The 17962-nt window shown below is 40.8% G+C and overlaps 1 protein-coding gene across 1 annotated transcript in view; it reads left to right on the forward strand.

Annotated features, from left to right (window-relative positions):
• Nucleotides 1-17962, forward strand: part of LOC123756213 (uncharacterized) — a 197747-nt gene that overhangs the window by 59765 nt on the left and 120020 nt on the right. Inside the window, exon 2 of the mRNA XM_069336657.1 lies at nt 9715-9811. Coding sequence (XP_069192758.1) covers nt 9715-9811 — 97 coding nt within the window. The remainder of the gene's footprint in view (nt 1-9714; nt 9812-17962) is intronic.

Raw genomic sequence — 17962 nt, forward strand, 5'->3', positions numbered from 1 at the left:
ACTTGGTAATACCCCTTAAGCAAGTCCACTTGGGACAAGTACTGGGCATTACCAATGGCGTCAAGAATGTCATCTATCCTTGGCAAGGGGTATGCATCCTTGACAGTCACATTATTTAACTTACGGTAGTCAGTGCAAAGTCTCACCTTACCTTGGGGTTTTGGCACCAAGATACAGGGTGAGGCCCAGGGGGACTCACAAGGTGTAGCCAGTCCATGATCCAAGAGGTACTGCACCTCAGCACGCATGACTTCCTTCTTGCTAGGGCTGATTCGGTAGAAGGGTTGACGAATCGGCCGGGTGTCAGGGAGCAGTTGGATGTCGTGCTGGGTAACATTACACTCTTGGGGATCATCTCTTAACAACTCTTGATGTTCTTTGAAGATCTTGACGAGAGGTGCACTATGATTGTCCTGAAAATAGTTGGGAAGATCAGTAAGGATTTCCGAATTAGAAAGCGCTGACTCCTTGTCAGTGCTTTCGGGAGGAGAAGCAGGGAAGGTCTCACTGTGGATGTATGGCTCTTTAAATGAAGAGTAGTTAATCATGACAGTGGGAGGAGTACCGTTATATAGCTTCAGGAGGTTGACGTGGCACAACTGGGTCTTCCGCCGCCTATCTGGAGGCTCTAGAACGTAGTTGTGGTTGTTTCTGCACTCCTTGATGCGGTAGGGTCCTGAAAACCTGTTTTGTAAAGGAGAACCTGGGATAGGGAAATAAGCAAGTACGAAGTCTCCCGGTTTAAATTTCCTTACTTTGCTGGTCTGGTTGTAATGAGTCTTTATCCTCTCCTGTACTATCAATAGATTATCTTGGGCAAAACTGTGGACCCTCTCTAGAATGTGTTGTAGGTTTTGAAGAAACTGGGGCACATTCTGATGCTCACTGAAGGTGGCATCACGTAGAGAGTCTTTGAAAGCCTTGAGAGGAGTACGGCACTTACGTCCGTAGAGCATCTCATAAGGAGATACTTTTAGGGACTCATTGAGAAGACTTCCAAAGATACACATTATCAGGTCAATTTGCTTATCCCAATCCTTAGAGGTTTCATTACAAAACTTCTTCAGGAGTGCTTTAATAGTCTGATGACTACGCTCAAGAGAACCCTGTGAAGCAGGATGATAGGGGCTGGACAATACCTGTTTGATGTTGAACTCTTCCAGTGTCCTCTTGAAGAGATCACTGGTGAAGTTGGTGCCATAGTCGCTCTGAACCTCCCTTGGAAATACATACTGGGTGAAGATCTTCAATAAGTGTTTCACAACCGTAGCAGCCGTAATGTTCTTTACTGGAACTCCTATGGGGAATCTGGTGGTAGGACACAGGATGGTTAAGATATAGGCGTTACTTGAACTGATCCGAGGTAAAGGACCAACACAGTCTATAATAAGTCTGTGGAAAGGTTCCGCAGGCACCTGTATGGGAGTCAGTGGTGCTCTGGGAATAGAGATGTTCGGTTTACCTGCCATCTGACATGTATGACACTGTTTGACGTACTGTTTGACGCTATTTACCATACCTGGCCAGTAGTAGTCTTGACGGATTCCATGGTAGGTCTTGTTAAATTCGTAGTGGGAGAGTGCTCCGTGGGCCAGGTGTTGAATAGTGGGCCGCAGGCTGGCAGGAATCACTAGTTGTTCGACGTCGGCCCAATCGTCCTCCTTCTTCAGTTTACTGGGTCTGTATCTGCGGTAGAGCAACTCGTTCTCTAGGAAGAACCCAGGAATACTGTCAGGTTGAGTCTCAGCCTGGAAAAATAATGGTGTCAAGGTAAGATCTTCCCTCTGTAACTTACGGAACTCCAACTTGGTCAGATTCGGGGGTAGTTTCTGAGGGTCTTGAGGGACAGCGGTAGCAGTAGAGTCACCTGGCTGTGGACGTGCGGCTTGTGCACGGGTGGTCACTAGAACCGGAGGAGAAACTTCATCACTCTTGAACCTTTGCTGGAACATACTCGAATATAGGGTTATCTGGCACAGAGGTACACACCTGGGGTTTGTCCATGACGATCAGGTTGGTCGGTTGTAGGTCTTCTGCCAAGTCGTTGCCTAGGAGAAGTTGCACTCCAGGCATGGGAAAAGGCTTTTCCCTGATGGCGACTTGGACTTCTCCGGTCACGAAGGGACAATCCAGGTGGACTCTGGCGAGAGGATAAGGAGTGGTAGCAGTGAGGTCAGTGATGAAGACAGTTTCTCCGGTGTAGGCGATATTGGGCACAGCCGACTTCAAAATAATCGATTGAAGAGCCGCTGTGTCCCTCAAGATCTTCAGTTTGAAACGTCCCTCCGGATTTGAGCCGTTGGTAGAGACAGTTCCAGTATACAGGTGTTTACTGAAAAGAGAAAGATCATTACCATGAACACCAACATTCATCACAGGTTTACCGGACTTAGGAGGAGTCTGTTTGGGTTTAGGTGATTCGGTATTTCCTTTGTATTGAGACTTACCACATTTATCTATGGTATGTCCATAGAGTCTACAATACTTACAGTACAATTGCGAACCAGCTTGATCGGTACTCACTTTCTCGTAACTGTACCACGACTTCTTACTGGAAGATGGTTCTGGTGTCAGCCGGTGGATGAGGCTGTAAGTGTCAGCCGACTTAGCACACTTTAGGTAGTCGGTTTCTTCTTTATCTGCTAAATATAGACGGACAGGAGGCGGCACACGCCTCAAGAATTCTTCAACTTGCATGAGGTTGACGAGTTCTGCAAAGGTAGAGACATGTGCTGCTTCCAGCCATTTCATAAAATATCTCCTTTTGGTATTAGCAAATTCGAGAAAGGTAGTGGTACTTGCCTTCAGGTGGTCACGGAATTTCCTTCGATAACTTTCGGTGGAGAGAAGGTAGGCGTCCAACACTGCTTGTTTCAGAGTCTGGTAGTCATTCTCAGACGCCAAAGTACTGAGTGTAACTGCAACTCTACCTGTAAGATGTACTCTGAGAAGGGTTGCCCATTGGTCGTCAGGCCAACTAAGTTGATTAGCAATGGTTTCAAAGGTGGTGAAAAACACATCAACTTCTGTTTCTACGAATGGTGGCATTAACTTACTTGCATGTGATATATTGAAACTGACGGGAAGATTGGCGGTAGCTTGCTGGCGTTGAGCGAGGTGTGAAGTTTCCAACGCGAATTCTCGTTGACGACATTCCATAGTCAGGGTTGCTTGTTGTCTGTCATGTTCGTGTTGCATCTCCAATTGACGTTGTTTTGTTTCAAGATGTACTCGTTCCCGCTCACGGAGTAATGCAACCTCACGTTCCTTGAGGGCGATTTCACGTTCTTGTTCTTCCTTTCTTATGGCAGCTGCTTGTTCTTGTTCTTCTTTCCTCAAGGCAGCTTCACGTTCCTTGAGGGCGATTTCACGTTCTTGTTCTTCCTTTCGTATGGCAGCTGCTTCCCTTTGCTGCTCGCGTTCAATCTTGGCCAGCTCTAGTTTGAGTTTCATCGTTGCCAAATCAGTTTTATCTGCAATAAAGTAAGTTTCGTGAGTTTCAGAGTCTATCTTACCTTCCTCTAAGAAAAGATCCAGTAACAGGTTATGTATTTCATTTTTGTTGGCTTGGTAGGGAACTTCTAGTTGATACTCATGTGCAAGAGTTTATAATTCAGTTCTCTTGGCATGACTTAAAGTCCCTATTGCACCTGCTGGATCTGCACGGAAAGCTTGGAGACGAAACATGGTGAAATTAGCAAATAAATGCACAACGAATATACTGTTGTGATATGGTGAATGTCAGAAATAGGACAACGTGGCAACTGGTACATATCCTGTGGAATCTTTAACAATTAATGTTAATTACAAGATGATAAATGATTAATTAAATCAAGGTCGCAGGAAATCTTGTACCCGGTACTCATGTAAGAGGATAAGGGCAAGAAAATCCTACTAAACAAGCGAAACTGAGTTTCTAAAACAAATGAAACAGTTAATTGCCTCAAAAGTAAAATTGGTAGTCCAAGAATGTAGGCATACCTTGCCGAGTCTCTATAGGACATAAGCAAGTTTTTCCCAATGAAATTAATATGATACTTACAGAATTAGCGAACTTTTGTGATCTGAAAAAGAAGGCTAATTCCCTACCAATGTAGGTATCATCATCTCTGACCGACGTGTAGGGGTGCGAGGTGTCAACTGGTGACGAGAACTGCTGCTGAGGTCCCAATTCAGCAACTAAAGTTCGTGCGAGAGGAACTATGGCCCTCTTTATCCTCCTACTGTCAGATTGCAGAAGGTTAGGTGCACTTGACCCGGGGACAGACCACAGTACCAGGGTACCAATATGATGATCTGTCGAAAATATGAGAAATATCCTAGGGACAAAAGATGGTAAACACGAGTAATAACACGGAGGGAGAGATGACCAATTAAGAGAATGACTGAGGCCTACAGTCACCACGTAATCCAAAGTTGTCTCACCTTCACCATATGCTACTCTCGGAATGCACAATACACACAGCACCATATGAAAATAAAATTGAAAATAGTAAAAGCTAGGTTACCAAAGCCAAATACGCTTACCATAAATTTACTACTTGGCACCAGTACCTGAGTGAAGGTCATAGGGCAGGCCCCCACGTTATGTGACGGTAAAGCGTTGGTGTTCGGCTGTTTCAAAAGCTAGGGGCAGGGCCTCGTCACATAATCAAAAAAAGAAAAGTTGGTCCTTTCGTCTGTGGTAAGGTAATGGGAAGACACACAAAACACAAGTATATAAACAATGAAATTTTAATTACTCTAGAAAAACAAGACATGAATAAAGTTAATCACACAAAATATGCAAGACAAGTCAACAAACAAAATATTATGAATAATCACTGGCAAATGAAAAGTTACGTTAAGACAAGTAAGTTACAGTGATAGCAAAATAAAATATAAGTGGTGCTGGAATACTGTCTTTGAGCTGCCACCTCCCTTAGTACACGAAAGCCAAGGCTTAGTCTACTAGCGAGAGATGTCAACTGCAAGGAGCACTGAGATATTCTGACGATACTGCCGCACTGCAGCCCAGACGTCAACTTGTGGTGGCGGCGGAGGGCAGGGGCGACGAGTCACCAGCCAATCAGCGACAGGCAGGCAGAGGATGAGCAGTTTGCTGGTTACGGCAGTGGTAGCAGGTGTGCTGGGTACGTTTTGCTCTCTGGACAAAACGTTTGGCGATACTTGGTGGACGTATCTTGTATATTATCTTGTATATTGATGTACTTATGTAGGGAAGAGCAGGCTCAATCTCTCTTGAAAGAGATTATCGTCACAATATATATGTGTGTATATATATATATGTGTATATATATATATATATATATATATATATATATATGTGTGTATATATATATATATATGTATATATATATATATATATATATATATACATGTATATATATATATATATATATATATATATATATATATATATATATATATATATATACATATATATTTTCTCAATATTTTCTTATGGTTCTTTTCACTGTCGATGGTAATTAAAAAATCAGTTCTCCAAAATTCATTTTTATTTCTAGTCTGACGCGACACTTGAACGCGTTTCATAATAACTTATTACATATTTAAAGACTTTAGTTTACACACACACAACTATAACCTGCAAACACTAAAACAGATTTCTTACTATGCTATAATTCAAATGGCTTTTCATTTTATATACCTGCATTTGGGTGAGGTGATATGTTATAACAGTTTTGGATGAGGTGAAAACAAACTTTCAACACAAGATAGAACACGAAATATTGGGTAATATTGGGTAAAGTTAAAGGGGAAGAATGGAAGTAAATGCATAGGGCCTATTGGCCCATATTTCTTAATGCTTCTATATTGGTGCGGAGTCTTGAAGTGAAGTCTCCATACTCGAATCGAGCAACACCTCGACATCCTCAGAGATCGACATCACCTCAGCACCGAAACCAGGATAATCAAGAAACTAACAACATTATATGGAAGACCTATGGCAATTCCACGACCGAGAGACGGCTTCCAGAACCTTGCAGGAATCAACCTCACTGAGGACCAAGTCACTCTCCTAAATCTGGGTATAATTTGTCACGTTATGTCCAGACCAAGTGAGATGGCCCGGAAAGTGGAGTTGGAAATCCTGTTGGACGACATATTCGACCTCGAGACACAAAAGAAGGTCACCACCAAGGACACCTTACAAGCAGAATTTATCACAGAAGGAGGAAAGAATCGAGGCAACTACAGAAGCACAATACTGTCCCCTAAGCTCAAAGCGGCAGCTAAGAGCCTTCGTGAGAACAAGAAGATAGTTGTCAGGAGAGGTGACAAGTCGCCAATATACGTCATTCTTAAAAAAGACGAATATCTGGAGAAAATGAACCACATACTCTCTGATCAAACTAAATTCCAAAGGGTAACAAAGGACACTACAGCCGAATTGAAAGCAAAGGTCAACAAATTGATCGAAACTGTGAACGCCAAGAAATCCGGACTCCACTTGCCAAAGATTATTGTGGAATACAAACCTGGATACGCATATGGAAATGTCAAGACACACAAGCTAGAAACCCACTTCGGCCAATCATCAGCCAGATACCTACACCTACGTACAGACTGGCGAAGCGACTCAACGGCTTGCTGACTCCTTATGTCCCTTGCGCCTTCAGCCTGAAGACACCAAAGGAATTTGTTGACTTGCTGTGGGGAACACGGGCCACAGGGATAAGAGCCTCGTTGGATGCAGAATCACTGTTTACCACCGTACCTGTGGATGAAATAATCGGGATGATAGCGGACAGAGTGTATCGTGATCCGGCCTGTACTCCTCTTGACATACCAGAAAACATTCTAAGAAAACTACTCCAAGCTTGTACTAAAGAGGCACCCTTCTTGAGCCCGGATGGGCACATAGATGGGGTCGCCATGGGTTTTCCCCTAGGTGTCCTGTTTGCGATCTTCTACATGGGTACCATCGAACAAAAGGTCTTAGTCGACATGAACTTGAATCCGGCCATATACTGCAGATATGTTGACGACATTTTTACACAGGTACCTGATGTCAGACATCTCCAGGAGCTGAAGGAGGCATTTGAGCGGAATTCTGTGTTGCGTTTCACTTACGAGATGGAGAAGGATGGGAAGCTGCCCTTTCTAGATATAACAGTTATGGAAAGGAACGGAAGTTTCCACACTGCAGTCTACACTAAGGAAACAAACATAGGAATGTGCCTCAATGCCAACAGTGACTGCCCAGACAGGTACAAGAGGAGTGTTGTTAACGCTTATGTCGACCGTGTTCTCAGCCACAGCTCAGGATGGATGCAAGTCGATGAAGAACTCTGTAGGGTAAGGCAGGTCCTAGTCAACAACGGCTTCTCCAATGGTTTCGTTGAAGACATTATAAGAAGGAAGGTGAAACGCAATGCAACCTCTGAAGAGACAACTAACACAACATCTGTACCCCCTATTAGACTGTTTTACATGAACTTCTTTTCCACAGCTCATAAAACGGAGGAAAGGGTCCTGAAAGATATTGTTAATAGAAACGTTATCCCTACAGACAAAAATCAGAAGATACAATTGACGATTTACTATATAACCAAGAAAACTGCCAACCTACTCATGAGAAACTCTCCAGACACAAAGCAGAACGCTTTGAAAGAGACCAATGTCGTCTATGCCTTCAAATGCCCACTTGGGGACTGTAAGCCTCAAAGAACTCAGTATATAGGCAAGACAACAACATCTCTTTCCAGGCGATTAACGATGCATAAGCAACAGGGCTCCATTAAGGAACATATAATCTCTTCCCACAACCAAACCATCACCAGAGAAGTCTTAACAAAAAACACGGAAATCATCGATAGATACAGCGATAGCAGGCGGCTTGATATCTGCGAGGCACTACACATTAAGAAGTAAACACCAGCAATCAACAGCCAATTAATGCACAACTATATTCTACCCACTTCAAGACTCCACACCAATATAGAAGCATCAAGAAATATGGGCCAATAGGCCCTTTACATTTACTTCCATTCTTCCATTTAACTTTACCCAATATTTCGTGTTCTATCTTGTGTTGAAAGTTTGTTTTCACCTCATCCAAAACTGTTGTAACATATCACCTCACCCAAATGCAGGTATATAAAATGAAAAGCCATTTGATTTATAGCATAGTAAGAAATCTGTTTTAGTGTTTGCAGGTTATAGTTGTGAGTGTGTAAACTAAAGTCTTCGAAAATATAATAAGTTATTACGAAACGCGTTAAAGTGTCGCGTCAGACTAGAAATAAAAATGAATTTTGGAGAACTGATTTTTCAATTACCATTGACAGTGAAAAGAACCATAAGAAATATTGAGAAAAATCGTGTTAGAATTATTAATCTTACTTTTTAGGTCATATTTAATAATATATGTCTACAGGAAAGACTGCTACCAAAATATACTAATACACATATATATATATATATATATATATATATATATATATATATATATATATATATATATATATATATATATATATATGTTTGTATGTGTGTGTGTGTGTGTGTGTGCCACAAAGAGTTCACTCTATTGTGAAGTGCTCGAACCTTGGAAAGCCAGATGTTTGCGCACCTTGACATAACCATTACTACACCTCTATACCACGGCAGATCGTTAAAATAGGTTTAAAGTCGGGACTATTTTCCCAATAAATCCAACCTCCCAATGACACTAGTCATGGCATGAGATCAGATTTAATTTTCTCTCACAGAGCTCACATAGATATGAGATGCTGAAGTTCTATGAGAAGGGATGGAAAGACTTCCTCCAGTACAGTTAAGGTCGGGAGGCCGTTTGCAGCGAAGAGTACATTAAAATTCCTCACACACATTCTTGGTAGCTGAAACCAGCAGTTTTGTCAGCAAGAAATGTTAAAGCATATACAGTACTGTGTAACGTGTAAGTAGCTGGCAACTCCCATGGCGTAGCCTGGGTCGATGATTGGCCGGAGTACAACCCGTTCTCGCACTTTCTTATAGTCAATATTGACTTATTAAATACGTGCATATGTGACATACTAATTTATTGTGAATATTTTATTTTACCTTGAAAAGCTTCATAGAATACACCAACCTTACCTATCCTTCTTAGTATGTTAAGATAAGCAACTTATTGCTTCGTAATTACAATAATTACTTAACCTATACCTATAATAGGTATAGGTTAAGTATTTTTTTTATATTACGTAACTACGAATATTACTTTTTATTTTTATATATTACGTAATTACAATTATTACTTAACCTATACCTATAATAGGTTCAGTAATAATTGTAATTACGAAGCAATAAGATGCTTATCTTAACATAGTAAGAAGGTTAGGTAAGGACGATGTTTTCTATGAAGCTTTTCAAGGTAAACTAAAATATTCGCAATAAATTAGTATGTCACATATGCACTTATTTAATAAGTCAATATTGACTTAAAGAAAGTGCGAGAACGGGTTGCAGAGTAAGGTGGTTGCGGCGGCTGATTCACTGAGACAGTGTATTTTATTATCATCTGTAAGTTCACAGACATCATTAAGTGACATCTTTAGCGTCACAATCATCAAGTGTCGTGTTTAAGTTCATGATGATCATCAAATATATTCTTAAGCTTCACAGTAGTCAATAAGTGTTATCTTTAAGTTGAGAATCTTCAGTAATACCCGTAAAATACCCTGAATCATCACTTGTTCCGGGCAGGTGACGCTAGTGCTGCACCTGAGGCTGCGGCAGTTCACAGCTCACATGCCTCTCCTCAACTACGCGGTCGACGGATGCAACGAGGAACTTTTCGTTGGTAATGTAACAACATTGACATTCAGTAATAATACTGAGTAGCTGTTAGTGCAAGGTTACGTAGTGAATGACAAAATATCATGCAGTAGCTGTGTAATACAAGGTTATGTAGTGTATGATAAAGCATCGTGCAGTAGCTGTGTAAAGTAAGGTTATGTAGTGTATGATAAAGCATCGTGCAGTAGCTGTTTAGAGTAAGGTTAGTTAGTGTATGATAAAGCATTATGCAGGAGTCTCTTGAAGGTATCCCACATACAATCATTCTTGTACAGACACTAGCACGCATAGCGTCTCGGGCAAGTCTTAAACTGAATTTTCCCTGGAAAAAATCCTGTTAAATCGTTTAACAACTAAGTACCAATTCACTGCTGGATAAACAGAGAGTACAGTTAAGGATTGGCACCCAGTGAATCCTCCCCGGCCAGGATACGAACCCAGGATAATGCGCTCGCAGAGCGTCTGGTGTGTGCTTTACCACTGCGCCACATTAACTGTTTACGTTTATTCATCCTTGTTTTTAAAGCAAACTATTTAAGTTAGTAAAACACTTTAAAATCACTGAATACATAATTTTGCTTCTTATGCCTTCACAATTATTTATCTTCAAATGACGTCCTTAAGAATTCTTGGAATATAGAACCCATTTAAGAATTCAGGCAACTCTCATAAGTGGAGTTTCATGATCGATCCAACTATACATCTTCACAACCAACCAACCCAAGAAACAGACAAAAAAATTCAAAATATACATACACACAAATATATATACTGTCATTAATATAGGAAGTAATGTTAGCTAACTGTTATCAAATTAACACCCAAAAAAGCCAACAATACAAGCTAGTTAAAGAGGTAAAAGAAAATGGGAAAGTATCAACGGGAATGTGAGAGATATAGCCACACAAGCTGTGCCGCCAGCTCTACTACAAATACAAACACTTAGATGAGAAATTTGACATTACTACATAAAAGCCATATTTGAGGACTTTTGTAAGACAAGCTAACCCAACGAGGAATCTTTAACAACTAAATAAGTACATCTATAGTTACAGTGTCATTCACCTCTATAATTTAACATAACTTATAACTATATTTTGTTCTGTAAACTCATTCCTCTTGCCCATCTATATAAATAAAAATGAAAATGTTCGTTTGTTCAAAATCGCTAATCTCCAAAAGTTCTTCACCGATTGCTTTGAAATTTTCACACAACGTTCCATTCGCAACCGAGCGGGTTTATGTATGTATATATATATATATATATATATATATATATATATATATATATATATATATATATATATATATATATACATATATATATATATATATATATTTATATATATATATATATATATATATATATATATATATATATGTATATATATATATATATATATATATATATATATATATATATATATATATATATATATATATATATATATATATATATATATATTAAATATGACCGAAAAAGTAAGATTAATAATTCTAACACGAATTTTCTCAATCTTTCGTACATTTCTTTTCACTGTTGGAGGTAATTCAAATATCAATTCTCCAAAATTCATTTTTATTTCTAGTCTGACGCGACACGAGCGCGTTTCGTAAAACTTATTACATTTTCAAAGACTTTAGTTTACAAATACACAACTGAATAGAACTTACACATCTCCGATTTCGTTTATATCTACATTTGAGTGAGGTGGATGGGGTGAGGTGGCATTAACAGGGTATTAATTTCATCAACACAAGACAGAACAAGAGGTGGCATTAATAGGGTATTAATTTCATCAACACAAGACAGAACACGAAACAATGGGTATTGAAATGGAAGTGATTGTAAAAAGCCTATTGGTCCATATTTCTTGATGCTTCTATATTGGAGCGGAGTCTTGAGGTGGGTAGAATATAGTTGTGCATTAATTGGCTGTTGATTGCTGGTGTTGACTTCTTAATGTGTAGTGCCTCGCAAACGTCAAGCCGCCTGCTATCGCTGTATCTATCGATGATTTCTGTGTTGTTTACTAGGATTTCTCTGGCGATGGTTTGGTTGTGGGAAGAGATTATATGTTCCTTAATGGAGCCCTGTTGTTTATGCATCGTTAAACGCCTAGAAAGAGATGTTGTTGTCTTGCCTATATACTGCTTTTTTGGAGCTTACAGTCCCCAAGTGGGCATTTGAAGGCATAGACGACGTTGGTCTCTTTTAAAGCGTTCTGCTTTGTGTCTGGAGAGTTTCTCATGAGTAGGCTGGCCGTTTTTCTGGTTTTATAGTAAATCGTCAGTTGTATCCTCTGATTTTTGTCTGTAGGGATAACGTTTCTATTAACAATATCTTTCAGGACCCTTTCCTCTGTTTTATGAGCTGTGGAAAAGAAGTTCCTGTAAAATAGTCTAATAGGGGGTATAGGTGTTGTGTTAGTTGTCTCTTCAGAGGTTGCATGGCGTTTCACTTTCCTTCTTATGATGTCTTCGACGAAACCATTGGAGAAGCCGTTGTTGACTAGGACCTGCCTTACCCTACAGAGTTCTTCGTCGACTTGCATCCATTCTGAGCTGTGGCTTAGAGCACGGTCGACATATGCGTTAACAACACTCCTCTTGTACCTGTCTGGGCAGTATCTGTTGGCATTTGAGCACATTCCTATGTTCGTTTCCTTAGTGTAGACTGCAGTGTGGAAACCTCCGCTCTTTTCCATGATTGTTACATCTAGAAAGGGCAGCTTCCCATCCTTTTCCATCTTGTAAGTGAAACGCAGCACGGAACTCTGCTCAAATGCCTCCTTCAGCTCCTGCAGATGTCTGACATCAGGTACCTGTGACAAAAATGTCGTCAACATACCTGCAGTATATGGCCGGTTTCAAGTTCATGTCGACTAAGACTTTTTGCTCGATGGTACCCATGTAGAAGTTTGCAAACAGGACACCTAGGGGAGAACCCATGGCGACCCCATCTACTTGCTTATACATGTGCCCATCCGGGCTCAAGAAGGGTGCCTCTTTAGTACAAGCTTGGAGTAGTTTCCTTAGAATATTTTCGGGTATGTCAAGAGGAGTACAGGCTGGATCACGATACACTCTGTAGGCTATCATCCCGATTGTCTCGTCCACGGGTACGAGATCCAGCCTGTACTCCTCTTGACATACCCGAAAATATTCTAAGGAAACTAAGGTCCCGGATGCGCACTCAGCGCATCCGGGACCTGAGGCGAGAACACAGGGCCAGGCGCAGCAGCCGAAAACGAGGGAGAAGACGGCGGCGCATCACAGCGATCACCAGGAAGGCCTTCAGGAGCAGCGGAGACAGCGACAGGAGCGCGTAGACCATCCGACGGCACTGCAAGACCCGGAGGAGAGTCTGCAACAACCGGAGGAACGTCTGGCGAGGTATGGGGAGCCGCATCTGTTAACTGAACGCTCACCTCATCCCCGGAGACCTCCAGAGGGAGCGGCGGGAAATCCTCTTCTCGGAACAAGTTGACCAGAGCAACAGGATCGTCAATGCATCCGACAGCCTGATGCTTCAACATGCCACACTGGAAACAAGTACAGGGTTGCCGGGCATAATACACCCGCACGTAGTACCCTAAAAGTCGGACAGAGGATGGAATGTCCGACCTCAGGCGCATCCCGAGGGTACGAATGTTTGTCTTTACTCCCGCATATTTTCCAGAAGATAGCTTGTGCATCCTCACACTGACGACAGAGCCAAATCTCTGGAAGAAACGCCAGAGAAGGGACTCAGGGAATTCCATGGGGGCCCCATGGACGCTCACATACGTCACGGCACAACTTCGATCAGAAATGGCCACAGAACCAGTGCCATCCAACAAATTCAAGGTACTGCCCTCGTACCGCCGGAGAAAGCCACGGTACGCCTCCTCACCCACAAACTTGATGATCACCCACCGAGCAGTCACCAGCTCAACCCCGTAGATCTCCACGACTGGGACATGTAGCACGTCACACATGACCTGCTCTACGAGAGGATACCCTGCACGGCAGGTAAACTCCAACCCCACGGAGTTTACCCTCACGACAGCGGGAAGATATATCGCTCATCACAAAAGCGCCACGTCAAGACCAGTCAGGGACAGCAGGGAGGGTAGAGACACCCACACCCCCTGCCGGCGAAAACGGCAACCACCCCAAACTGCCGGAGCGGTCAGACAACACGCCCTCACCCTACGGCAGCTCAGGTTGGACTCCTTTTCAGTGTAATTGGTGGTGAAATTGAGCTGTGTCGTTTGATCTGCGTTTGAATTGAACTATTTCATTAGTATTTTTTGTTTTTGTTTTGAAAACATGAAAATGGATAACACATTTATTTCATGGAAATTGGAAATGCCATCATCGAATCGATCTTCCTCTGCTTCGTTCGATGTAGAATTGCTTCGTGAACAAAATTACAACACGGGGGATCTGTTGTCGTATGTTTGGTCAAATATTCCTAGGCTAACGTTTGAGCGAAAAGACATTAACAATCAAATAATTCAAACTGTCCATATCGGGCTTGGCTAAATCTTCTTAAATGCGCCAAGAGGAACTGGTAAAAACCTTCCTAATTAGATTGAATCTGGCAGCATTTCGATCCCAAAATGGCATAACTTTAGCTCTTGCTTCGTCCGGAATGGCTGCGACATTGCTACCAGATGGAAGAACTGCTACTTCGACTTTGAAATCGCCATTGAACATGCAATTAATTGAAACTCCCACGTGCAACATTTCTAATGCATCTGGCATGGGAAAAGTATTGCAGAAATGCAAACTTATTGTTTGGGATGAATGCACAATGCCCCACATAAAATCGTTCTAGGCTCTTGATCGATCAATGCAAGATTTTGGGTAGAAACTCCAGATCATTTGGGAACGCATTAATATTGCTCGCAGGAGATTTCAGGCAAACATTACCTGTAATCCCTCGATCGACACCAACAGACAAAATAAATGCTTGCCTGAAATACTCTACTTTGTGGCACCACGTAAAGACATTTAAATTAACTACAAATATGTGTGTAGTTATGTAGCTAGTGCAAAACGATCCATCAGCTGAGATATTCTCACATAAATTTCAAGAAATTGGGAATGTAAACGGGCCGGTTGATCTAACCTCAGGGCGAATTTCATTGCCTCATAACTTCTGCAATTTAGTGACGTCAAAAGAAGAATTGGTTGAAAAAGTATTTCCCAATATTAAAACCAATTATAAGAATCACGATTGGCTGAGTGAACGAGCTATTCGTGTGGCCCAAAACAAAACGTCTACGACTTTAACAATATTATTCAGTCTAACATTCAGAGCGAGGCAGTCACATACAAGTACGTCGAAACTGTTGTGGAAGCAGATAAAGCGGTTAATTATCCAACAGAATTTTTTTTAATTCACTCGATCTGCCAGGGATACCATCACACGTACGGCAATTGAAAATCGGTGTGCCAATTATCATGTTGCAAAATATCAACCAGCCAAAACTTTGCAACGCCACGAACCTTGCCGTAAAAAAGTTAATCAGCGACGTCGTAGAAGCAACAATCTGACAGGACCTTTCAAAGGGGAAGATGTCCTCATTCCTCGCATTCCTATGATTCCAACAGATATGCCATTTCAATTTAAGAGATTGTAATTTCCAATTTCATTGGCGTTTGCAATTACCATCAATAAAGCTCAGGGCCAATCTTTAGAATTGTGCAGTTTATATCTAGACACGGATTGCTTCTCACGAGGACAATTATATGTTGAGTGTTCTAGAGTCGGCAAACCAGACAATCTCTATATCTCCACAGACAATGGAACAACAAAAAATATTGTATACCCACAAGCATTGTGAAATTAAACATATTAGAAACGTGCGCTTTCTCTTTTCTTTCTTTCTTTCCATTTAACCAGGCTGAGCCACAGCAACGCGTGGTAGGTACTGCTGGTCTATATAAATAAAAATGGAAATGTTCATTTGTTCAAAATCGCTAATCTTCGAAAGCTATTCACAGATTGCTTTGAAATTTTCACACACCGTTTCATTTGCATCCGAGCAGATTTTTATATACATACTATAGGTGTCACGTCTGTGACAGTAAAAAAAAACATGCTTTTTCTGAAAAACTGTGTTTTTCATGTATTTTTCAGGTGAGGGAAATTTTCGAAACCTCTTTACTGATGGCTTTGAAATTTTGACACAACGTTGCTTTCGAATAGGCGCATCTTTTTATATATCTACTATATACATGCCTCACCTGTGACAGAAAAGAACATGCTTTTTAAAAAAAACAGCGCCATCTGTTGGACGGAAGAGCAACACATGCAGTAATCTCCAAAAGTTCTTCATCTATTGCTTTATTGCATCTGTTGCACATAATAGCAACATGCACTCTATACTAAATAAGTCACAAATTCCATTTCAATGTTTCCGATTGAATTGATAAATTTTATTTTTAATAGATTTCGATTTATTTTATTTTTCATTTAATTTTTTTTATTAGATTGTGTTGGAATTGACTTGTGTTCTTTACCATACCGCTCATTTCGTAAGTATAACTATAGATGCTACACACCTGTGACAGGTAAAACTATGGTTTTCTTGAAAAACAGCGCCATCTGTTGTCTGTAAGAGCAACACCCTTGCTATACTAATTATGTTACAATTCCATTGCAATGTTTCTGTCTGCATTGATAAATTGAAATTTCATAGATTTTGATTTATTTTCATTTTGATTGAACTATTTTGTGTGAATTGCATTGGAATTGAGCTGTGTTGTTCACCATATCGTTCATTTCGTGAGTATAGTTTCTTTTATTATTTTTTCATATTTTCATTTAATTTTTTAACTGTTTTTCTTATATTTGAGTGATGGGAACATCAGACCACTTAATGTTCCCAATTTTCTGTTGGGAACATCAGACCACTTAATGTTCCCAATTTTCTGTTGGGAACATCAGACCATTTGGGAAGGCATCGGACGATGGAGTGGAGAATGGGGGGGATGACGAGGGGACGGAAGTGAGAGATGGTGGGGAGGACGAGGGGTACAAGGGAGGGGGTTATGGTGGAAAAGGACGATGGCACGGGGGAGTTTGGGATAGTGGGGTCGAGGGGATGGGGAAATGGAGAATGGTGAGGAGGACAAAGGGACAAGGGAGTGGGGCATGGTGGAAAGGAAGAGTGGATGGTGGAGGGGATGGTGGAGAGGGGAATGGAGGGGAGGACGAGGGGACAGTGGAGTGGGGAATGGTTGGGAGACGAGTGAGGCAGGAATGGTGGGTAGGACTGGGGGACAGGGAAGGTTACTCTGTTTCAGCAACTCACATGCGTTGTTGAGCCACAGCAACGTGTGGCCGGGTACTGCTAGTGTATTTATATAAAACTGGAAATGTTCATTTGTTCAAAATCGCTAATCTCCGAAAGTTCTTCACCGATTACTTTGAAATTTTCACACAATGCTCCATTTGCATCCGATCGAGTTTTTATATACATACTATTTTGATATCACGTCTCTAACAGATTTTTTTAACTGTGTTTTTCATGTGAGAAAAATCTTCAAAAGCTCTTGACTGATTGCTTTGAAATTTTGACACGACGTTGCATTCGAATAGGAGGGCGTTTTTATATACCTACTATATACATGCCTCACCTGTGACAGGAAAAAAAAACATGTTTTTTTTTTTAAAACAGTGCTCTCTGTTGGACGTAAGAGAAACACACGCTGTAATCTTCCAAAGTTCTTCACTGATTGCTTTGAAATTCTGACATAACGTTCCATTTGAATATGTGCGTGTTTTTTATATACCTACTATATAGATGCAACACCTGTGACAGGTAAAAACTTTTTTTTTCAAAAACAGCGCCATGTGTTGCATGTAATAGCAATACACACTTTATACTAAATACATTTTGAGTTCCATTTCAGTGTATTCGATTGCAATGATAAATTTAATTTTCATAGATTTTGATTTATTAATTTTTTTTTTAATTATTTCGTGTGACACTGTGTTGGAATTGAGCTGTGTTGTTTACCATACCATTCATTTCGTAATTATAAGAATTGATGCCACACCTGTGACAGGATTTTTTTTTTTTTTTTAAGAAACAGCACCAACTGTTGCATGTAAGAGCCACACACGTTATACTAAATATGGTAGGATTTAATTTCA

This window comes from Procambarus clarkii, chromosome 36 (genome assembly GCF_040958095.1).
Source record: "Procambarus clarkii isolate CNS0578487 chromosome 36, FALCON_Pclarkii_2.0, whole genome shotgun sequence".
Taxonomy (NCBI): Eukaryota; Metazoa; Arthropoda; class Malacostraca; order Decapoda; family Cambaridae; genus Procambarus; species Procambarus clarkii.